This window comes from Urocampus carinirostris, chromosome 5, assembly GCF_059441175.1.
Source record: "Urocampus carinirostris isolate Australia breed hairy pipefish chromosome 5, RoL_Ucar_1.0, whole genome shotgun sequence".
Taxonomy (NCBI): Eukaryota; Metazoa; Chordata; class Actinopteri; order Syngnathiformes; family Syngnathidae; genus Urocampus; species Urocampus carinirostris.
The window spans coordinates 4,094,431-4,118,651 of record NC_142353.1 but is presented as its reverse complement, the minus strand read 5'-3'; the positions used below and the strand labels follow the sequence as shown (position 1 = coordinate 4,118,651).

The window sequence follows — 24,221 nt, the reverse complement described above, 5'->3', positions numbered from 1 at the left end:
AGCACAAAAACTGGTTGGACAGATAACACTTCAGTTGTTCTTGTGTTTTTTGTAAGACCAATCTTATATTGGCCATTTTGTCTCTAATTCTAATCAAGCCCATCAATGGCAGTGGTAGCAGACAACAATATCATGTTGAATTGCTAGTATTGCTGCGATATTCCATATAGTCTTTCATGCTGTGAGTAAATGGGTGATGTATTGTGTTTGTGAAATCTATTATTGCTTAACAGGGGGATTTGTAATAATTTATATGGGGAGCAATTGGCTGAGGTTGACATGTATGAAACGTAATGGTAATAAGGTTTCGTGGACAATATCTCTGTATTACTTGTGATTGCAACATCCTTTTCTGTCTGGTAATCCTGAAAGGGGGATGCTACATGTGCGGTCCCTTCTCAAGGTTTCTTCATTTTCCCCATGTTGAGGTTTTTGAGTTTTCCTTTGCCCTCATGTTGGTTCCAGATCAGGGGATGGTGTAATAACAGTCTGAAAAATAGTCTGTGTAATAACCTGTGCAGCCCTTTGAGATTCTTTTTGATTAAGGGCTATACAAATAAAAATGACTTGAAAAATGACTTGACATAGACACACCTCCTTTCTTGCAGCACAATGGATGCCATACCTTCTTTCTAGATACCCAACCATATAGGATGGATTCCTGCAAACACGCCAAGTGAACCAAGATAACGTATGTTTTATAACCTTCATCATATTTCCTTTAAAAATCACTGATGGATTCACCCACACTGGATGCCCCCACAGCTGTCAAGACCATGGTGGCTCTATTATCTCAGCCGAACATGTCCGCCTACTTGTGGCTCTTGATATTGGGCTTTGTAATTGCCTTCATCCTGGCTTTTTCTGTCGGGGCCAATGACGTGGCCAACTCTTTCGGTACAGCAGTCGGTTCTGGGGTAGTCACTTTGCAACAAGCCTGCATCCTGGCCACCATCTTTGAGACAGTGGGCTCGGTTCTACTGGGGGCCAAAGTCAGTGAAACCATCCAGAAGGGCATCATCGATGTCCACATGTTCAACGGCTCCGAACATGTTCTCATGGCGGGGTCCGTAAGTGCAATGTGTGGTAAGGCTTTAAGTCAGTGTGGTGTAATCTCATGGTCTAACCTGAAATCCGAATCAAGAAATCAAAAGTTCATTTCTCCTTTCGCAGGCTCGGCTGTTTGGCAATTGGCAGCTTCATTCCTGAGGCTTCCCATTTCTGGAACACATTGCATTGTGGGAGCTACAATTGGTTTTTCAATGGTAGCCAGAGGTCACTATGGTGTCCAATGGGTGGAGCTTATCCGCATAGGTGAGTATATTAAAAGTTTTGTCCACCCACATGTGATGTTTTGATAAGTTTTTCATTTATTATACACTCAAAACAAGGAGAGAAGGCAATGACTTGTGGGCTTGCAATGAGAACAGGAGAGGACTGTACAAAATCGTCAAGATGCAAATATAACAACAATTTCTTTTTGATAGATCTCCTAGGTTACAAAAAGCAGATCAGCCCTAAAGGATGTGGAATTAAAGAACAGCAACATGATTTGCCAATAGTGACAACGTTATAAACATTGCATACTGGTCAAATTAACGAATGACACAGGCATCCTAAGCAATCTATTTTGCAGGTGTGCATTAGTAAAAACAGAACATTAACTGTTTTAATTATCTGGTGAGGAGATGTTGATAAAAAAATGAATGCAATTATGTCTTATTCTGTTTTTTGCAGTGGCCTCCTGGTTTTTGTCACCAGTGCTTTCTGGCATGTTGGCATGGTTTCTATTTTATTTTGTTCGCAAATTCATTCTTAATAAGGTAAGATATATCCATCTTTGCCAGTAAACAGTTTACAAAGTATTTAGAAAAATTGAAAAGGGTGGCATCAACAATTTGATGAATGGTATATTTAATGAGAAGAATAACTGATTCACTGTTTTAGGATACAATAACTTCAATACTGGACCAAAAACAATGTCCATGAAAGACGCAACACGGTCGAACAGCGTTTTCACATGATAGAAAATCTTTCCATGATTTTGGTTACTGTGTTTGAGTTAGTATCAACAAGCCAATGTAAGTGGTGAGAAAATGTTTCAAACTTAGAGCACTGCCAGGAAATGCTAAATCGTGCTGTTTGTGTTTGGGTATATGTTCCTCGTAAACGCAATAATTTAATATATGATTGCCGCTTGATAACTTTTTTACCCTTATGTTATTGATTTTGTATTTTTTAAACATAATTATTGAGGTAGACACTACTTGTGACCTTGAAATACTTTTAATTGATTGTCAGACCAAATTTAACAGGAACAATTCGAAGGAGAATGGTGATTCATTTTACATTGACATATCAATAAGTGAAAATTTTTAATGATAAAATTGATCACGGGATGTGTAATTAATTGCCTGAATATTTTCCCAAAACATTTTCAAAGAAATACAGGATTTTTTTTTAATTTGCATGATGTCATGCTGTTGTTAATCTTAACTTTGTAATGTTGCAGGCTGACCCACTTCCCAATGGACTCAGAGCTCTTCCAGTTTTTTACGCTATCACAGTGGGCATCAACCTGTTCTCAACCATGCTTACAGGAGCACCAAGTGAGTTCTTCCTCTGCGTACACAAAACCTTAGCAGCATATACCCAACCAACTGATAATAACACAGAGGAGTGGCTGTGTTTCCACAGATTTTATCACTCCCCATAACCCCTGCACACATTTGCCTAGAAGCATTTATCACAGAAAACCCTCACTTCTATTCATTGTGGCAAACATGGGGAATAACTTTGGCAAACACTCATCTTTACGGTTCTATTTCATGTTTTTAGGCCATTCACAAATCTTTTTTTACTTATACTGCAAAAAAAATGAGAAGAAAGATGGTGCAAGTTGGTCACTTTGTGTCTCTGGAGTTTGTATTCTTCTTTATGCTCTGCAGCACTCGTTTTCAGTTGCACTGTCACAGATATTACAAAGTGTCCTTTTGAAAATGAACATTTCAAATATATTTTAAAACATGTATAATTTCCAATTGATATCTCTAAGATGAGACAATTTTTTTTGTGAAATCATTTAAAAAGGATCGATAAATGCGCTTTTTACTTTTGTGTCTAGTGCTGGGATTTGACAGGCTGCCATGGTGGGGAATGCTTTGCATCTCGCTTGGAGGCAGTATCTTCACAGCAATGGTCGTTTGGTTTCTTGTTTGTCCTCGCTTGAAGTTAAATTGTAAGTTTAAGTTTCATGGAGAAACAAAACAAAGAACTGCAGACGTTTTTTAGGTGGTACTGTTTTGTTTTTGGGAAGAAAAAATAAGTGCATCTCCTTGTGTGGCCCCACTGATGGAACAAAAGATTATTGGCATATCGATTGCACGCAACCCTCAACGTTTGAGCCCCTCAAAAGACAACACGAATGTTGCATTCCAAGTCGGAGATTCCCAAGAGGCGGATCTTGACATAGAGGTCGAATACTTGGATGGTGAGAAATGACAATTTGACTTAAATTCTAGATGTCTACACTCAAAGTTCAAATTTAAAAATAACTACACTGGCCTGCTGGAAAGTTCAATGAAATGGTTTATTTTACAGGACTAGCAAGTATCCCGTGATGATCGCAAACCCTCACAGCGGACGACTGCATGCAGTCCAAAAAGTCAAGTCTTCACAAAGACTTCCTTCACAAGCTACACATGACCAAAGTTGGTGACTGCATCTCAGATGGTGACGTCGAGGATCAGTCCATTCGGAGGAACAACAGCTATATCTCCTACACCATGGCCATCTATGGCATCCCAGGAGAGCCTAAAAATAAGGACGGCGAAAACTGGAAAAGGTCCAGAGTAGACAGCTACGGCAGCTATACTTCAGAGATGGCCAGGGGAAGTTCCCTGAGCGATGCAAATGAGTCCACATGGGCACATCCTCCTGAGGAAGATGAGCTTGAGCTCGACCAACCGGCCGTTTCATCCATTTTTCAGTCCCTTCAGATTTTAATGGCATGCTTTGGCTCCTTAGCACATGGTGGCAATGATGTCAGGTAAGTTTGGAAATTTTCTACACAAATATTCTCTTACATTAATTCCTTTTATGCCATCAATTTTTTTCTTGTTTATTGCTCTGTTTTGATTGTACTCCACAAACTAGCCTGACATTAATGTAGGCGCATACTTTCGTACTATTATGCTGAAAACAGCAGCCATACTGTAAAACAAGAGGATGTACACCAGGGGTGGGTAAACTATGGCCAGTCAGAATTTTTAACAAAAACCTTTTTTTTTTTTTTTTTCCTAAAGGACGCAAATAAAATGTTGTTTTGGTGACAGTCTAGTCCCTTGTGTTTCCTTGTGGTTCTCTAAAGATCTACATATCGCAATTAACATATTGTTCTTTGGAAATTAAGATGACTTTCTTCTAACTCGATTAGTCTTTGAACATAAAATGGCCACATGACGGTACTGATGTACAAATACCAGCAACCTTTGTAAGTACATAATAGTACCATGACACAAGACCTAGTGTCAGACTGATATGGACAACTGCAATAAAAACTTACCGACCTATATCTTTAACAAATAAATTTTCACTTTTCATATAATCACCAGCCTAGTGAAAAGTATGTATCTTTGATTACATTTTTTTTTTGTGGACTGAACTGTATTCAGGTGTGGTGCGTCATTCAAGTGTCCCTAAAAAAGTTGAAAGTTAAATATTTTCTCTGTAAAATATGGGTTACCCTGCACAACTGAGTTCCAAAGCCCTTATGCTTTATTTTCCACCGCACAATTCTGCTTTTATCTTACTTTTAGCGAGACTGTTCAGGGCGCAACAACATCCAGTTGAGGAAGTCAGCACATCCCCGAACAAGATGTTGACCATACTGCAAGTGACAATACGGAAAGCCCATCACAGTGCTCTGAAAACATGATCCCTTTGGGTATGGGCCCACCAGACACTGTCCTCCCAGACGAGACCCCATTGAACACTGACCATCCGGACACAGACTCCCCTGATACTGACTGTTTAGACTTGACTGTCCCAGACCCTCAAGCTCAGGTTATTTGTGCTCAACCTAACCGTTATGGTCTTAGGGTCCGCCAGTCCATCAGGCCTCCTAGTCGTCTTATTTGTCAGATGAATGACCAGTTGTGGGGGAGTACTGGAGACTTAGATCATGCTCTTTTTTTATTCTTTTTGTATGTGTGGCATGAAAATGGTGAAAGTAAGAAAAAGCCTACTTTAAGTCCAAACGGCAACCCAAACTCCAAGAAAGATGAAAAAATAAAAGGTTTATTCGAGTGCGTCTAAAAATGCACATACTTGCATTTGCATCATGAACAAACTACAAGGCAATAATCATAGCCAGAAGATGGCAGCAGCAAGTAAAAGATTTTCCAAATACTGTAGAGCTCCCTAAAAACAATTACAATAATTGTTATTTTATTTTGGTCTAGGTCTCACTGCCTCTGTCTCTAATTTTCTCACTACATTATTCCAAATTGATTACCACAATGCAGCCATCTGGATTTAATTGATTTTAATTGATTCACAACATCTTTTTCTAGCAATGCTATCGGTCCACTTGTGGCCCTCTGGCTTTTGTACAAGAGTGGGTCTGTTGCATCCACTTCTCCAACTCCTATCTGGCTCCTTTTATATGGTGGAGTTGGCATCTGCATTGGCCTCTGGGTATGGGGTCGCAGGGTGATTCAGACCATGGGTAAAGATCTTACCCCCATTACACCCTCCAGGTATATGACACAATATCATGTTGTTTTGACATTTGTTACACGACACAGTCTGTCTATGTCCTCTATTTAGTGGTTTCAGTATTGAGCTGGCTTCTGCTGTAACTGTCATCGTGGCATCCAATGTTGGGCTTCCTGTCAGCACAACACACTGCAAGGTAAACAGAAGAGGCGTTTTTAAGTGAATACTGAGCACATATCAAAATATGACATGGTGATCAATTTCTCAATCTCAGGTAGGATCCGTGGTCGCCGTGGGCTGGCTTCGCTCGAGGAAATCAGTGGACTGGCATTTGTTTAGGAACATATTTGTGGCCTGGTTTGTTACTCTCCCGGTCTCAGGGCTCATCAGTGCTGCCATCATGGCTCTTTTCATATGTGTTGTATTGTGATCAAATAAAATGTCAGTCATTTTTGTTGAAGAGATCTTTTTTTTGCCGTTTGTTTTTTTCAGTAACTGCAAGTTTGTTGAAATGAAATTGAGTGAACTCGGAAGGTGTAATCAGTCACACTTTCCCCTTTTATACACTAACTAAATAACCAATAGCAATGTCAGCCATGCAAGGCAACTACCTGCTCATAGGGGGCATAAGGGATTTAGTGTCTTGCCCAAGGACACTTCAACATATAACACGGAGAAGCCGGGAATTGAACATGCAACGACTTGATCCCAAAACAAGCGCTCTACCTCGTGAGCTAATGCCCCCCTAAATACAGTAATTTTATGTGGTGGTTTTGAATAACATTGTCTGTTTCATGATTCACGGTTCCCTTAACCACCTGGGTCGTTGGGGCTCCTCTTCCTGTGTTGTCTCTGGGCAAGCGCAGCCTGGCAGAGCCAATCCCTCTCCAGGTAGGCTTATATAAAAAACTAACGCTGCATTTACGTGCTGCCAAGGCCATGCTATATAGCTAAGAGTTATTTCACTCAATACAGGGATAAGTCAAAACAATATTTATCAGGGCCTTTGCCAGGCAGGAGTCTCAGGTGGGGCATATCAAATGCACAGGGGCACACAACTATTATTACCCCCCAAACGTTTTTTGCACAGCAGTTTCAAGTGTTTTTCAGGGATGTGTTTAACTTTTTATGTACAATTCATTATTGTATTCTGTAGTTTATTTGTTGTTGGGCTGAAAAGTCAATATTTTTAATAGAAATTTGGTAGTGTTAAAGGTGCTTAGTAAAAAAAGTTTAAATGAGTTAAAAGTTCATGGTAGAGTGAAAACAGGTTATTATAATATAGTAGAATAATAGATAATGGATAACGTAATTATTTTTGTGCACAATATTACATTATTACTATTATAATAAACAAAGGGACCCCCCAAAACCTCTCCCTTTTCCTGCTTTTTCCTATTCTTTATTTCTTTTTTCCATTTCTTTTTTCTTTTGTTTCTAACCCCAAGATTTTTACCTGGTTTTTCTGATTTAGTTTTCCATTTTCATAATTAATGTTATTTTTCTACTTTTGTTTTCTTTGTCCTTTGTCTTTTTTTTTCTAATTTTCTTACTGCTTGTTTTCTTCTTCCTTTTTTATTTGGTTTTGTGTCTTAGCTCTTATTCTTTTTTTCTTGCATTATTATTTTTTCTTCTTTTTCTCATTTTTCCTTTGATGTTCCCCCTCCCCCAGCATTTTCTATTTTTATTGCTTTTACCTCTTTTCCTGATTTTTTACCCATTCTTTTTCCTCTTTTTTTTCTTTTCTCTGTCATTTTATGCATCACATACATTCTTTGCCACGGGTCATGATTTTACTTCTCGTCTCTGAAACGCTTTCAAAGCAGATTTAAAATAGTTAGAGGATTTTTTTTTTAAGTAGCAAAGTCGAGTCGAGTAATAATTCAATTTCTATTTCTATTTCTGTATTCTCACAATTCTATGTGATCAAATAAATTATATATATAGTGTAATTTATGACCACAGGATGGCAGTACTGCAGCAAAAACTGTCAATAGATTACAGGCTTGAGTTATTCATTGTACAGTATAATAGTTCTGTACTATTTTTTTTTCCATTTTAGCAATGCTTTGTTTAACGTTCAGCGGTTCGTGTACTCACTGGTGTGAATGCAGATTGATCATTAATGAACAGCACATTTCTTTTACCAATGTTGTAATACACGCCATTCTAATGAAAATAAAATAGCCATTTCTTGAATTTTCCAATATTTTGTTTTCATAACTTTTTATTTCTCACACACATTTTGACAGAGGTTTGATTCCTCCATCATACAGCAACACAAACACAAAATATATACAATTGACATACCCATAAATAACAAAAAAAAAACATCAAAAAAAATGTTAATAAAACAAATAAAATAAAAAGTGAGTTGTTTAGACATCAAGTAAAAATTGTGTGATAAGCTTCCATCTTTTCTCGAATTGATCTAGTTTCAGTTTTTGTTTTAATTTGTCTCTCCGTTGTTTTATGTCAGGAGGTTGTGGTTTAAGCCAGGACACTGTAATCATTTTCTTTGCTACCAGAAGCATAACCTTTAATATATATTTATGTTGACCAGTAAATAATTCTTCTGACAAAATTCCTAATACGTAGGTAACTGGGTCCTACCGCAACTCCCAACCAATAATCAATTTTATTTCTGTCTGAATACTTCTCCAGAAATCTAATATTACAGGGCAATTCCAGGAAATATGCATAAAATCTCCGACCCTCCCACAGTTACGCCAACATAGATTTGAGGTATTTTTATATTTTGAAGTGATAGAGGGTGTATAGAAGAATCACATTTTTACTTTCCATTCAAACTCCCTCCATGTCTGGCTGCTGGTTATTTTGTGTCCCTCTTTCAAAGTTTTTTCCCATTCCCATACAATTTCCAATATTTTGATTCGACCCCTCTTATTAGGTAAAAAAATTATAGATATAGCCGATGCATCTTTTTTTCTTAGTAAACAATTGGTTGAATGGCATTCTAAGTTTCAAACGAATCAAACCAAATTTGTTGAAAATGTAATTTAAAGTCACATTGTGAGTACAGAAATTTTGGGAAAAAAAATCTAATAGGTGACATTTAAATCAAGAGCTTTATTTTTATTCTGAGTACAGGAACCGGAAACAGATTTGTCCTGATAAATTACTTGACAGCTCGGCTGGATTCCAACCATCCGGCATACAGGTGCGCTCGGGCATCGGCATATTATTTCTCTGATGTCGAAAATATGACGTGTTTTGTACCCTCCCGGCGGCTGATGTTATTCGTTTCTACGTCGAGGCACTCCAAAACGACGGTGCAACAAATCGGCAAAGCGGACTAGCGACGACTCCTCTGTTATCATTTTTGGACGGTTGTTGCGGTTTGACAAGACCGTTTTCACATTTTATCCATTAACACATGAGAAGCATCGTGTTGATTGGATTTTTTCTAAAAATATATATTTCTCATTTTACCCGACTGGTTTCATTCTTGATTTTTGAACAAAACCAGCGAAATGTAGCTTCTGTTTGACAGATGTGAGGCACCACATCTGCAGCCTACAGGTCTGTATGGCACAATCAATTCAACATGATTGTAGTGCATGTAAAATGAGCCTTATGTGTCATTGTGTAAAAGTATTTCCTTTACCTTAGTAGTTTGTAAGATCATATTGTTTGTGCGAGCATTTTGGGAGCATCAATAACCACATTCCAACCGTAGGATTATTAACCTTTTCCCCTTGATGTAGCTTAAACAAAAATTTCACAGTAACTAATTAAATACTTTAAAATAGTGGTCAGTAACCACCGGGCCGTGGACTGGTACAGGGCCATGCGTCATTTTTGTAGTACTTTGAATGTTTTAAAAGGTATCTTGAGTTGCAATTTGTTGCCTGAAAAGTGCTATTCAAATAAATCTTTAATTGATTAATCTTATCTCCATACTAATTTTACTCACAGTGCCAAGTTGTACAACAATGTTATGGATTGTGGGAAAGAGTTCAGCCAAAACAATGTTGATCAATGTGGTACCGCAAGTAAAAATAGTGTGATGATGAGATTAAAATCTAATGCCTTTGTCATTCAACTCCCCAAGGCCTAGTGATTACACATATTATCATTATTATTATTATTATTGTTTTCATTATTATCACTAATGTTGTCAATGGGCCGAGCCGGGTACAGAAAAGGATGCGCGCCACAGCTTTAAAACCAAGTCCCTTAACATACAATACAGGTTATCGATCCAACTTGGCTCAAAAAGGCTATAAGTTAGCATTTATTTACCATTGCACCTTCCTGTCATCTTACAGCAAGTCCGCCCCCACCTCCTGTGCTCATGAGGAGGATCTGCTGCAGCTCCTCAACATCTGCCACTTCGTACCCTGGAGGCTGCTCTGTTGATCAAGGAGCAGGCAGTTAGCCGTAGGCAGCCTGCTGCAGGAAGCAGCTAAGAACCATGACCCCTGCAAGCCTCCTTGCTTAAAACCAGACCACAGAAGTCATTCCGCTAATCTGGTTCTATCGCGGCGCTGATGACATGTTCCGAAGTGACATTTAACTGACAGGTCCTTCGGTGACTGACCTGCGAGGGACTATGGCTCGCCCAAGTCCGGGCTTGCTGCTCCCGGCGAATGGACTGGGCTACCCTCCCCAGAATCTGGCCAGAGTTGTAGTCTGGGAGTGGATGAACGAGCACGGGCGCTGGAGGCCGTACAACGCGGCTGTGTGCCATCACATTGAGAACATCTTGAAAGAGGATGCCCGGGGAACAGTGGTTCTGGGGCAGGTTGATGGACAGCTTTCTCCTTACATCATCGACCTGCAGTCCATGCATCAGTTTCGACAGGACACAGGTAAGAGACTCTAGAAGTAGTTGTTATTTTGACTGTGTTTTATTTGTCCTCATGTAGGTTTTAGATCAGGGGTTGGGGTCATAATAGTCTGTGGTTTGCAATAATCTGTGGTCTGTGCAGCCATTTGAGACTCTTTGTGATTAAGGGCTATACAAATAAACATGACTTGATAACAACTCAGTATGCATTGTTTATGAGATTGGACGTGGCACTCTATGATAAACGTATTAAAAAAATGTCACCAAAAAACAAAGATACAAAACGATTATAGGATAGGGAATATTTACAAGGTACTGCATGTAGACTGGCCTAAATTGTAAGTGCATCAGAAAATAGTGCAAACTATTAAATAGAATAGAATAGAATAGAATAGAATATACCTTTATTGTCATTGTTACAAAATGGGTTAACATATTGTGACAACGAAATTGGGCATGACACTCCAGTTCACACATTCACAGTGGGGTAAAAAACCCAAGAAGATAAAGGAAACAAAATTTACCCAAGAAATGTCGGCATATAGGATGTTACATACAGTTTGGTATCGTAGGGTTGTGCAATATGCATTTGGTGCAGAAATAGTCATCATAGTGCAAAAAATGGTTAACATATGCATTTGGTGCAAATATAGTCATCATAGTGCAAAAAAATGGTCAACATATGCATTTGGTGCAAAAATAGTCATCATAGTGCAAAAAAAAGATAGTCAACATTGTGCAAGGTGAGCAGTAAACATAGTGCAGTCAACATTGTGCAAGATACATAGACATGAGTACCATTTACGTTCGTATGAGGTAGTGTTTTTGTTATTAAGAGTCAAAAAAAATATGAATCTACATTTTTCAATACATAGGTTATTATAATCTTTTATGTTATATTTTTTTCACAATATTAGATAAATTTATAGATAGATAGATGGATACTTTATTTATCCCCGTAGGCAAATTCACACATATTGTGTCTTAGATGAGGGTGGTGATTGCCCTTGTCTCTGAGCCTCTCACTTCTTGTTTTAAAGAGACAATATTTAACTACTGGATGCCAATGGATTGTGTAGTGTAACCAAAATGTGTGAAGAGCACAAAGAAGAATATAAACCTTTTAAACACTTTTATTAAATAAACAAAATTGTCATTAAACAAGGATACAAAGTTAACGGTTTCAAGGCAAAAGAAAGTGCTGCTGAAATACAGTGATCCGTCGGTTATCGCGGTTAATGGGGACCAGAACAACCCACGAAAATTGAAAATCCGCGAAGTTGAGTCACACCTTTTACAAAGGCCCCAAAGGGCAAATTAACCTCGAAATGACGCCATTAACGACTGAGAGTATGTGACTGTAAAAAAATAAGTAGACGGAACACAGAATTGCAGTTTAATAAAAGGCTTTCTTGTCATTATACAGGAGGGCTTTACTTTTCAGTGCAAGAAATCGATTTAGAGAGCGGTTGACTAGCTCCTCGGATTGAGCCAAGTCTGCGAGATGATTTAAACACAACTGTCCCAAATGTAGCAATTTCCCATGAGTCGTAGCTCCAGGTCATCTGTTTCATATGTAATAGATCTGGCGTTGGTGACTAACGGGGTTCAGCTGTGGTGGCTAAAGAGAGTTGTTGGCCTAGTCGTAGGAGTAGGCTAGAGTCTAATATAATTAATTAATTTCTTTTCAATGTAACGAGCCCCTAAAACAGGGGTGGCCAACCCGGTCCTCAAGAGCCGCATGTCCTGCATGTTTTGGAGGTTTCTCAGGTGATGCAAATTTTAAGATTGTTTGCAAGCTGTGCGGGAGCTTGATAATGACCCAGGTGATTGGGATCACCTGTATTTGAACAGAGAAACTCCAAAAACATGCAGGACATGCGGCTCTTGAGGACCGGGTTGGCCACCCCTGCCCTAAAAGATAGCGGTCGCTTCCCAGTTTGTTATTCTTCGTCGCCGTTGACTTGTCTGCCCACTCACGCTGCCTATCACAATCACATACAGAGACTGTCACGCCCACTCAATACACACACACATACAAACTGCCCCTTCCTGTGTGCTCTCTTTCCAAACAAAATGAATGATACACTTTTATCAATGACAATAAAGACAATTCAATTCAAAATCCAAAAAGCAGTGAACCTTCAAAAATTTGTGGATAATTTATTTTTAAATTTGACTCAAAGTGACCAAATCGCATTCTTTTTCTACTTGAGGTGGCCAGGTTGTTGGCCATGCTGAGGCGGCAATTATTGTCCTCCTGACAGGGTATCCTTTGGTTTTCTGGACTGTGTTGATGAATCTCTGTATCTTTTTTTTTGTCTGCAACATGCTTCCAGCATGTTATGCGCTGTGGATCTTTCAAAGGACTTCAGCAGCTTCTGTTTCAAGTTTCTGTTTCAAGCACTCTCAGGAAGGGTCACGCCATATTTTGAGAACATTTTGTCCTTTTAAATCACAGAACTACAAGTACGTCATGGGATGTAAAAATATAGAGAGATCGACTAAAATGTGGATTTCATAACATAGGATCAAATTTGCTTTTATCGTGATTTCTCCAATATTCAACTCAAGAATAGTACCGTATTTTCCGCACTATAGGGCGCACCGGGTTATAGGGCGCACCCCCAAAAAATAGTTTTTGGTCCTATATCTTCCATACTTAAGGCGCATCGGATTATAAGGCGCTACAATGGGAACGTCGACAAAACAGTCAGATAGTTCAGTCAAACTTATTACCCCCTTAACATTCCGAAAGCTTGCAAAGAAGCAAATACGTGTCGTAGACACTTGCGGATGCGGTGTCCGTACGATGTCACTCAAATGCATCGTTCCAAATATCATTCAAAAGGTTAAAGTCTTGGGATTCAAGAAATGCCAACCATTCCTTAGTTTCGATTTTCTTTTTCGCTCACAACTTTACTGTGCACATGACAATAAACACTCGGAATTGAGTTTAATTTAAAAAAAGACCCATCACAGAAACATTAATATCACTCTGAAACAAGATACTGGGAAAATATATAGCCGGAGTAGCTCACCGAAGTCATGTTCAATAATAATGTGCAACCATGGTCCTCTTATATCCGTGAGTGTAGTAAATCCAGGAGAGTAAAATATTTACAAATACAGAATGGTAAAACATGTTTCCTCTATGCCCTAGACAACCATACTTGCTATTCACATTCATCTTTTTCGGCCAATTGCAGGCTTTGTTTTGTCCCTTTAGCCTATGCAAGCCTGTAAATGATAAAAAGGATCTGCCCCCTTACCTCCGAATAACTTTAGCCAATAGTGATCGATTCAACTGATGATTGACACATCTTTTTCGGCCAATTGCAGGGTTTGTTTTGCCCCTTTAGCCTATGCAAGCCTGTAAATGATAAAAAGGATCCGCCCCCTTTACCTCCGAATAACTTTAGCCAATAGTGATCGATTCAAATGATGATTGACACATTGGTTAGCCAATGAAACACCGGTATATAAATCCCAGCATACACCGCGGACTACTTCGCGTTCGGGGGAAAATCTAGTTGGCGGCTGCTTGCATTGGTGGCAAGACTTTGCGACTTAATATTGATCCATATATAAGTCGCACTGTATTATAAGGCACATGGTCAGCTTTTGAAAAAAATTAAGACTTTTAGGTGCGCCTTATAGTGCGGAAAATACGGTAAGTCTAGTCAAAATATGTTAAGATAAAATAAAACTGCTGGTTGGATCCCTTTTACCACTAGGGTCGTATGGGCACCATTTCCTGTGGTGTGTCTTGGGCAAGTACAGCCTGGTGGCGCCCATCCCTCTCCAGGCCAACATATGTTTTCACCCGGTCTCAAACCAGGGACCTTTTGCGAATCAGGCAAATGTGTTTACTACTTCACTATGGAAAGACTTAAACAAAATACAGGACTGAGAAATTGTGCCTCCTTAGCAGGTACTGTCATATTTCTCTTTGGGACTGATTAAAACCAAGCCTTGATGCCATTCCACAAAAATATTATGTAATGTTCAAGGGAACCAACAAGATGCTTTGGGACTTTGGTGGTAGAGAACCCCATGAGATGCCCAGATGAAAAGGTGCTGCAATCATTTATTAATTCCAAAGTGTGGCTGGCGTGCCACGACCTTGCTGAAGGGCACCGTGTCTGTAGGGGGATGCGTTCATCAAGAAAATGGGCCCAGTAGCTTGGAGCAAAGGTCTCTTCCCCAGATCCATGTATGTTTGAAGTAGACATGAGAATCGGTTTGCAAAACGTAAAATTACAGTTGGAACTGTGCCGTTCCTCTAATGTGTGCAATGCGGCTCCACTTGGAAGCAAGCTTGGCATGCTGCTTAAAAGAGCCGAGTCTTAGCTCACACGACATGAACAAAGTTTGAGTTTCGACATATAGCACATGATAAATGTACACCACAGACCACTTCAAAACCCTAGTCACCCAGACCAGCCTTTGTTTGGCGCAGTGTAATTTTTACAGATGAGAATTGGCCCTTTTTTTAAACGAGGCAAGATGTTTTTGTTTGGTTTTGATTTTTGCTCTACTGCATACGGGTTCATTTTGCTGTTGTCTCAGTCTTTGGCTGCAGGATACATTACCGGTCTCCATCATGTCATAGAGACCGGCCTATCAACGAGGAGAAAAACAACAGGAAAAGTCTTTCATTCTCTGAGATAATTAAATGTTACATAACATACAAAGAGCGATGCAAAGTGACTCGTGTGCAGAATATCGAAGGTGACCTCCAGAATTGATTAGTATTATGCAAACAATTACTAATTTGTTTACATCAACTATAGCAATACAGGTAACCCTGTTTTAAAAATAATTTTATCCCTTTATTTGATATCTTAGAGACCATAAGACTGATAATTTTTTTAGAAGGATTGATGATGCTTCTTTCAAGTTGTTAAGTGCCGTGATACCTTTTCTGGCGTGTTGCGGGAATTCGTCCTATTTCATGTGTTTGATGACAACTAATTAGTCATTATTTTAGAAGAAGCATGCCATTGTTGAATATTCGTGCTGTCTTCCAATAGCTGCAATATTCCTCTGTAGGTGCCTACAGATCTTTGATTTGTTTTTATATTCTTTGCTTATGAGGTGGTAGTGCACGGTCTAATCTGGTTTGGTGAACACATTTGATTCTGTTCTGCAAAAAACAAAAAACAAAAAAACATAGATAAATAAAATGCCCCAATAAGCAGGCTGGCGCCTTGCATGGCTGCACGGCCACTATTGGTGTGTGAGTGTGTGTGAATGGGTAAGTGTGAGCCACATTGTAAAGCGCTTTGAGAGGTCTTCATTGACTTGAAAAGCGCTATATAAATACAGACCATTTACCATTCAATAATCATGAATTGATAAATTATGTCCGACAATATTACCGTCAGATCATTTTGGTTAAGACATATTTTATATAATTTAGTGCCCCCTATTGTTAAAACAAAATCCTGCCCAAAGGAAACCCACTCAGGCAAGAGGAGAACATTCAAACGCCCCGCAGAAAAGCTGGTAGCTGGATTTGAACCCATGACCTCAGAACTGTGCTGTGGACAGGCTAACCACTCAGTTGCCGTGTCGCCAAAATTTGTATTTATTTTGCACAATATGAGGCTCACCTAGAGGGAGCTGACATAATTGTCGGTTCTCTTGCTGCTAAGGAAGACCAATAACCTTGTGAAAGGCTGGGCACAAAATGAGAAGAAAAATGATGCAGTTATTTTACTATAAGTCTCCATAGTTTGTATTCTTCCTTGTGCTTTATTGTTTTGATTTTGGTTACACTACATAACAGAGCAACATCTAGTGGACAAATATTAGACAGTGTCTTTTTAAGTACAGTAGACTTCCCGAATACGACATTAATCCATTCTGAGGTGGGATCACAAAAATAAAGAAGGGTAGCCCTTTGTGTGCCTTATTTGTATTCTCCCCTTAGCATTACTACAAGCGTTTGGAGCCATTGTCAAAGAATACAGTACAAAAAACACAGTATTGTGTTGTGAAAAGTCATTGTGTAACCCAAACGTTTTTTCAACTGAATCAACAGATGGAAATGTTTTGTGGGAGATAGTTCAGCATATCCGCAGATATTATTATGCCGTGATAAAAAAAGAGTTGTAGACCAGCATGTTATATGACGTCAACGGATAGCAGGAAAGCATCTTAAACAAGCATTTCGCAGGAATACACACAAACATCGCAAAGTTTTGTTTTTTGGTCAGACAAAATAATTTGTTGTTGTCTTTTAGTGGGTAAACCACCGTTAAAGACGTCTTAAAAAACATTGCTTATTTCGGGGTTCTACTGTGTTATTACTGTTAAATGTTCTTAAAAACAAATCAAATTAAAACATATACCGAAATACAAAATTACAGAAAATTTTGTGGTAAAACTTTACCTTTGCTACCTCCCTTGCCACGCTGGCTACAATATTGAAATACTGAAACTTCAAAAATATGAAACTGGAGCTTTATACAAATAAAGAACGTGTGCCTTGGTTGAAAAAAGCTTAGAGACACTTCTCTAGTGAAGGTACACCCAAGTGTCCTGTAAAAGCTCATGCAATATTCTGCGCACAAAAAAGGCATAGCATACACTTTGACACTTAATGTTTTAGCTCCCTTGGGCAGTACAAAAACAAATATCTAATCAATGAGGACTATTTATAATAACATATCACGATTCTGTTCCCACACCCTTAAAATATTTCTTCTGTTGGTATCAAACGCATCATTGGGTTTGCTTTATGAAAGTGGGCAGTGTCTATGTCAGCAGTCTATCGTTGACATGGTAACTGAGTGGTGTGCTTGTCGCCTGTAAGATGAGCCTAGCCTCATTTGTCAGAGAAGAGCATGGCACTGGGGCTTGACGTTTATCGCTCCTCGTGTGTTACTTTCCCTCTCGGCTTGTGTAAAACTGTCGCGTGAAGGTCTGACGAACGACGCTCCCTTCACCTGCAAGCATCTCCTCTTTGTTCGCCCTCCAGATCTTACAAATAATTGAACCACAGGCCACAGCCATCGATTTAAGCTCCCTTGATGTTTTCACAACCTACAGCGTGTTGGTGAGAAAGAGTATTGAATGTTTGCGATATTGTTACTCCTGTGGCTCTGGAGGTCAGCTGTTGCCATTTGCTGTCAGGGGCTAACAGAGAGTCTCATTGAAGAAGCAGTTTTATCGTAAGGTAAAACCTTGATCCTCAAATCGGGATATAAGCACCCTGGAGGAATTTGAAGGCACTTCCAGAAGTACTTGAAATTTTAAAATGCATCTTGAAGGGACACTGTGTAATATTTGACCACTAGTGGTCAGTGTTCCGCATGCCAGCTACTTACGAAATGACCAAGTCAAAATGATCTACCCATTTCATAAAATAGAGACTCAAGAGCAGCCCAGCATTAAATTGAGCCTTCCAATTAGTGGATACAAACGATGGTGGGCAGCACGGCGGCTGAATGGTTAGCGTGTCTGTGGCACAGTTCTAAAGTCATGGGATCAAATTTACTGTAGCTACCAGCCTTCCTGTGCGGAGTTTGCATGTTCTCACTGTGCTTAGGTGGGTTTCCTCCGGGCACTCCGGGTTCCTCCCACATACCAAGAACATTAATTTCAGGTTAATTGGCTGGTCCAAATTGTTTCTAGGTGTGAATGAGCGTGTGAGTTGTCTGACTGTGTACCTGGCTGGCAACACGTTCAGGGTGTACCTGCCCACTTCCCGAAGATGGCTGGAATGGGATCCAGCTCCCCCGCGACCCTACTGAGGATAAGCGGTGCAGATAATGGATGGATGGATGAATATACAGTATGCTTAAATCGTATATTTTTTAACATTATTTTTTTGATGATTTTCGCATTCATTTGTAAGGTATTTTGATAAAGCCCACTGCCATACAGTATATTTACATACCATTTACCATGGACCATTTACTAGTGTAATTTACATCGAACCGCGAGATGACGAACTGCTGTGCTATAATTCTGACGGAGACATGGCTAAACTCATCTATCCCGGATGACGCTGTTAGCATTGTGGGGCTAACTGCATTCCGCGCTGATAGGAGCGGCGAACTCACCGGTAAGAGCAGGGGTGGCGGACTATGCATTTATACCAACAACAACTGGTGTAGAAATGCTAGGATAATCTTGAATCACTGCTCACGGGACATTGAACTTTTGGCCGTGATTTGCAGACCCTTCTACCTCCCGAGGGAGTTTAGCACTACTATCATTACTGCCGTGTACGTGCCTGCCAGCGCTAATACAAAGGAGGCAATGGACGTTCTCTACCGAACTGTGAGTGAACTGCAGCATGCTTACACCGAATGCATTTTTATTGCTGCGGGGGACTTTAACCAGGCCAACATAAAAACAGCTTTCTTGCATTTACACCAGCATGTCAACTTTGCTACAAGAGGTAGGAATACATTGGACTTGGCCTACACAAATATCAGAGGAGCATACAGAGCAGCCCCCCGCCCCCACCTTGGCTCATCAGATCACCTTTCTGTTATGCTAATTCCTGCATACAAGCCCCTGCTGACCAGAGAAAAACCTACAGTGAAGCAGGTGAGGGTGTGGACTGAGGGGGCAATGGAGGCACTACAGGACTGCTTTGAATGCACAGAGTGGGACATGTTTAAATCGGCTGCCACTTACAACAACAAAATAAACATAGATGAGTACGCCATGTCTGTGTCAGCCTACATCAGTAAATGCGCAGAGGACTTCAGCAACACCAAAACCATCTGCACCCGCGCCAATCAGAAGCCCTGGATGACTGCTGAGATACGCAAATTGCTAAAGGCACGGAACCTTGCCTTTAAATCTGGTGATGAGGAGGCACTGAGATCAGCGAGGGCCAACCTGAACTGTGCTATCAGACTAGCAAAGTGACCGCACAGTCAAAAAATCCAGGACCTTTTCCTCAGCACAACCAACACCAGGGATATGTGGAAAGGCATTCAGGCCATCTCCAGATACAAGCCAACCACCGCCCCAGTGGGGGACACTAGCATGGACTTCCTGAATGACTTCAACAACTTCTTTGGGAGGTTCGAGGCACAAAATGGCACCCCTGCAGCGAAAGCGGTTCCACATCAGGACGAAAGAGCACTCCTCATGGATTCAACTGACGTGAGGAAGACCCTGAGAAGGGTCAACACGCGGAAGGCTCCAGGCCCTGACAACATTCCAGGGCGGGCCCTTAGGGAGTGCGCCGATCAGCTGGCTTGTGTCCTAACAGACATTTTCAACACCTTGCTAGACCAAGCCACGGTACCATCATGCTTCAAGATTGCCACCATCATCCCAGTTCCAAAGAATCCCCAGATCTCATCATTGAACGATTACTGGCCCGTTGCACTGACTCCCATCATAAAGTGCTTTGAGAGACTGGTTAAAGAGCACATCACCTCCAGTCTCCCTTCCTCACTCGACCCCTTTGAGTTTGCCTACCGGACAAACCGCTCCACCGGGGATGCCATCTCCTCTGCGCTTTACCTGAGCCTGACACACCTAGAGGAGAAGAACACCCATGTGCCGATGGGCGGCAGTAGCTCAGGAGGTAGCGCGCTCGTTTTGGGATCAAGGGATCCCAGTTCGAATCCCGACTCGTCCGTGTTACATGTTGAAGTGTCCTTGGGTAAGACGCTGAACCCCGAATACCCCAATAAGCAGGTTAGCGCCCTTACATGGCTGCAAGGCCGCTATTGGGAAATGTGGAGCACATTGTAAAGCGCTTTGGGAAGTCATTGACTTGAAAAGCGCTATATACATGCAGATCATTTCATTTCATTTCATTCTGTTCCTGGACTTCAGTTCAGCATTCAACACCATCATCCCACATCAACTGGTAGACAAACTGAGACTCCTGGGCTTCAACACCCCCCTGCGGAACTGGCTGCTGGACTTCCTCACTGACAGACCCTAGTCAGTGCAGATCGGTCAGAACATCTCCGATGTCATCACTCTCAGCACGGGCTCCCCCCAAGGCTGTGTCCTGAGCCCACTGCTGTTCACCCTGACGACACACGACTGCGTCCCTAGGTCAGCCACAAACCACATAGTGAAGTTTGCGGTCGACACAACCCTGGTGGGCCTCATCAGGGACGACAACGACGTGGCCTACAGAGAGGAGGTGGAGCAGTTGGTGGGCTGGTGCAGAGACAATAGCCTGGTCCTGAATGTTGACAAAACTAAAGAGATCATTATTGACTTCAGGAAAAACCAGCCCATCCATGCCCCACTTCTCATCAACAACAAGGCTGTGGAGTTTGTCAGCAGCACCAAGTTCCTAGGGGTGCACATCACAAACAAACTCACCTGGTTTGTGAACACTGCATCACTGGTGAAGAGGGCACAGCAGCGCCTGTACTTCCTGCGGAGGATGAGGAGAGCCCACCTGCCCCCACCCACCCCCATCACATTTTACAGCAGACCTGGGCCCTCCGGTCCTGGAGGGCCGTATGTTCTGCATGATTTTTGAGGTTTCTCTGATCCAATACAGGTGATTCCAATCACCAGTATCGTTAACGAGCACTTGCTAGCTTGCTAACGAGGTTATAATTTGTATCACCTGAGTTAAAGAAGAGCAAACTTCAAAATCTGGCAGGACGTATGGCCCTCCAGGACCGGAGTGCCCAGGTCTGTTCTACAGGGGCACCATAGAGAGCATCCTGACCAGCTGTATCTCTGTGTGGTGTGGAGGCTGCAGTGGCTCCGACTTGGGTAGTGTGAGGAAGGTGATGAGGACAGCAGAGAAAATCATCGGGACTTCTCTTCCCTCCATTCAGGACATTGGCCAGAAGCGCTGCCTATCCCACGCCTAGAACATCATTAGGGACCCCTCTCACCTCCATCATGGACTGTTCTATACAATTTTAAAAACATTTGATCGTAATAAATTAAACAAATTTTGAGTTATCCAATTTGTTATGGTAGCATGAGCAACATTGACGTTCGCGCTCTCATGCTGCACCTGACCAATATATGGCATCCGTGAACTACCAGCAGTGGATCATGATCTACTAAATGAGCACTCATGCTATACTGTGTATACTGCTGTAAAAAGCACTGGCAAGAATACAAACTACAGAGGGTCAAAGTGACCAATGCGCAACATTTTTTTTTGTCATTTTCTTTTGCCCGGTTTTTGGGGCTACCTGTATCTGCAAGATAGCAAACAATCATGTCACCTCCCTGTGGGAGAGCCTCATGTTATGTAAAATCAAATTTCTTGACCTCCGAGTTTTTAAAAAAAACAAAAAAACCATCATGTTTATGTGATAGTTCTTGGGGTTTTTTTGCTCGTTACTCAATGTAATATTTTATATCAATATTTCTACTAATACACAATGCCCCTTTAGAAATCTACATACATACTGAATCACAGCAGTTGTTTCCTGTCTATTTAAACTCCCAATAATTGGCAGATTTTGATAAATATTCTAATATATTGTTTGGAAATTTTCCTTATTCTTAATGAGCTATATTATGATAATTTAACTATAAATTAATAATCTTCATTAACTTTATAGCAGAGAATGAGATAAATTGTTGATTTTAAGAATAATTTCTTACGTTACTGTTTTGTTTTTTGTTTTTCAAAAAGTAAATCTATATCAATCTATCGATCTATTGCCTGCCCTCTGTCTATCGCTCGCCATCGATCCACAAAATTAAATACATTTTTTTTGCACTTTTAAGACAAGGATATGCAACTCATGCTGCTGTGTAATTTCATTCTGTTGAACAAATGTTAAGTGACAGCCCTTTCTCTCTCTACCCAATATCCCAGACAGTTACGTTCACAAACACACAAAGAATTTGATGGAAAAACATGACAAGGCAAAGACCAACCATGCGAGGATAGGTACGTAAGGGAAGCTCACCTGATTTCAATACAGTAGTAGCGGCCAGCAGCAGGAATGAGTTTGAAACCTTGCCCTCCCTCCATCCATTTTCTGCACCGCTTCTCCTCAATTGTTTTGCGAGGCCCTGGAGCTCATCCCAGCCATCTTCAGTCAGTTGGCAGGGGGCACTTAAACTGGTTGCCAGCCAGTCGCAGAGCACACAGAGACAGTCAACCAATCACAGACTAATTCATACCCAGGGACAATTGTATTCGCCAACTGACCTGCCATGTATTTGGAATGTCGGAAGAGACCGAAGTGCCTGGAGGAAACCCACCCAGGCATAGCGAGAACACGCAAAGTACACGCAGGGTGGCCTAGCTTGATTTGAAACAAGGTCCTCTGAATTGTGGGGCTGACGTGCTACTCACTTAACCGCCGTGCCGCCCAAGCCTTGCTTTTTCAGACAGTTTTAGAGTCTTTTTAGCTTTATTAATTAGTATTTTTTTTCTACTTTGAAAAGATTGTAGAATAATAGAAAACCTCTTTTGCAAACATTGGAGAAAGACAATTAAGCATATTTTTAAATATTACTAGACCTCCAGGCCAAAGTCCCATAGTAAGGTACTGGTTAGGTAGTTGAAAGCCTGAAAGGGATATTTTACGGGAAATACATTTTTGAAAAAAGGTTGAAGAACAGTTGCTCAAAGGAAGCACAAGGTTGTTTTTAGGCACTTATAACTGCAATCACACCTCATTTTCTTTTTTGCCTCACCTGTGAACTCATGTAAGTTTCTCTCAAGCGCATGCAAAGTGTGTGAACGGCTATGTTATTCTGACATTTCTCACAGTATAGTCCGAGTTTAGTTTAATGCATAATGTGGATGAATATCTGGTAGAAGGGATGTTTTGTCCCCCAGCCAGGCAAAATTGATTCTGTCCCTAAAGGGTTGTTCGAAACTCCAAACACTTAAGTAGATTGATCCCCTGTCACAAAACCCACTCCCACCCGCAAGCTTACAAATGAATTTGCTTATTTGTCATGTATCCATTCTTGTGGACTCAGTTTAACATTGTAATATTTTTGCACTTGCTTACAGTAATGTTTTGCCATAATGCACAAGAAACACAAAGACGAGCAAATTAGCTCTCAGGAAAGGTTGGTAGGTTGTCAAAAGGCAGGTCAGGAAAAAAGGTGCTGGTGTTTTAAGACTCCCAGTGATGTAATTATGTTCGGTAAAAGAGATCGGGTGATGAAAAGTTTCCTGAGAAGGACGTTCTGACACTGCTTACACGCAGCTGGAACAAGCATAAAAATAGCCCGCTCAAAATGTATTGGATCACTACAGCAATGTATTAAGGTCAAATTGTATAAATATGGTTTTAGAACAAGATGGAGGAAAGGTAATATTCAGTGGTAACAAAAGACTCCCATAATTGAGAATTTCTAGACGTAGCAAATTTGTGAGAAAAACACTTTTTCGTGAATTAAATTGGTAAATTTGGTACATTGCAAATTTAAAGGAACTTAAGTTAAGTTTTATATTAAGTAAACTATTCTCGGATTTTTGTGTCAGGTTACATGCGGAAGTGGATGTTTATGTTGTGGATGGTTGAAAATTATTTGAGTCTAAAATTTAATGACAATTGAATTATTTCCTGATTCATAACCTAATACACTACAGTACTTAATTTATTCATTCATGATGTCGTGATTACCTGACTTCTTGATTCAGATGTTATCATTCAGATTCTCCATTAACTCAGTCGTGTTTTTTTTTTGTAGCGAGAAAATTGGCTCATCATATCAGTTCCTGTTGGAACTGGTTCAGACAAAA

At 40.5% G+C, this 24,221-nt stretch overlaps 2 protein-coding genes across 4 annotated transcripts in view; both read left to right on the top strand.

Moving 5' to 3' along the window:
* The first annotated feature begins 734 nt into the window (after nt 1-734).
* On the top strand, nt 735-6,169 carry LOC148365023 (sodium-dependent phosphate transporter 1-A-like). Its single transcript, XM_088335402.1, is given in 12 exon segments — nt 735-1,086; nt 1,174-1,314; nt 1,738-1,823; nt 2,513-2,609; nt 3,125-3,242; nt 3,281-3,282; nt 3,317-3,490; nt 3,576-3,663; nt 3,665-4,048; nt 5,574-5,759; nt 5,830-5,914; nt 5,993-6,169. Coding segments are annotated over 12 exon segments (1,869 nt in total). The 3' UTR covers nt 6,149-6,169.
* Nucleotides 6,170-8,878: 2,709 nt separating this feature from the next.
* Nucleotides 8,879-24,221, top strand: part of dtx1 (deltex 1, E3 ubiquitin ligase) — a 90,954-nt gene continuing 75,611 nt past the window's right edge. For all 3 annotated transcript variants that reach the window (XM_088335399.1, XM_088335398.1, XM_088335401.1), the window contains exons 1-2: nt 8,879-9,261; nt 10,011-10,553. In XM_088335399.1, the coding sequence (XP_088191525.1) occupies nt 10,295-10,553 (259 nt within the window). In that variant the 5' untranslated portion in view covers nt 8,879-9,261; nt 10,011-10,294. The remainder of the gene's footprint in view (nt 9,262-10,010; nt 10,554-24,221) is intronic.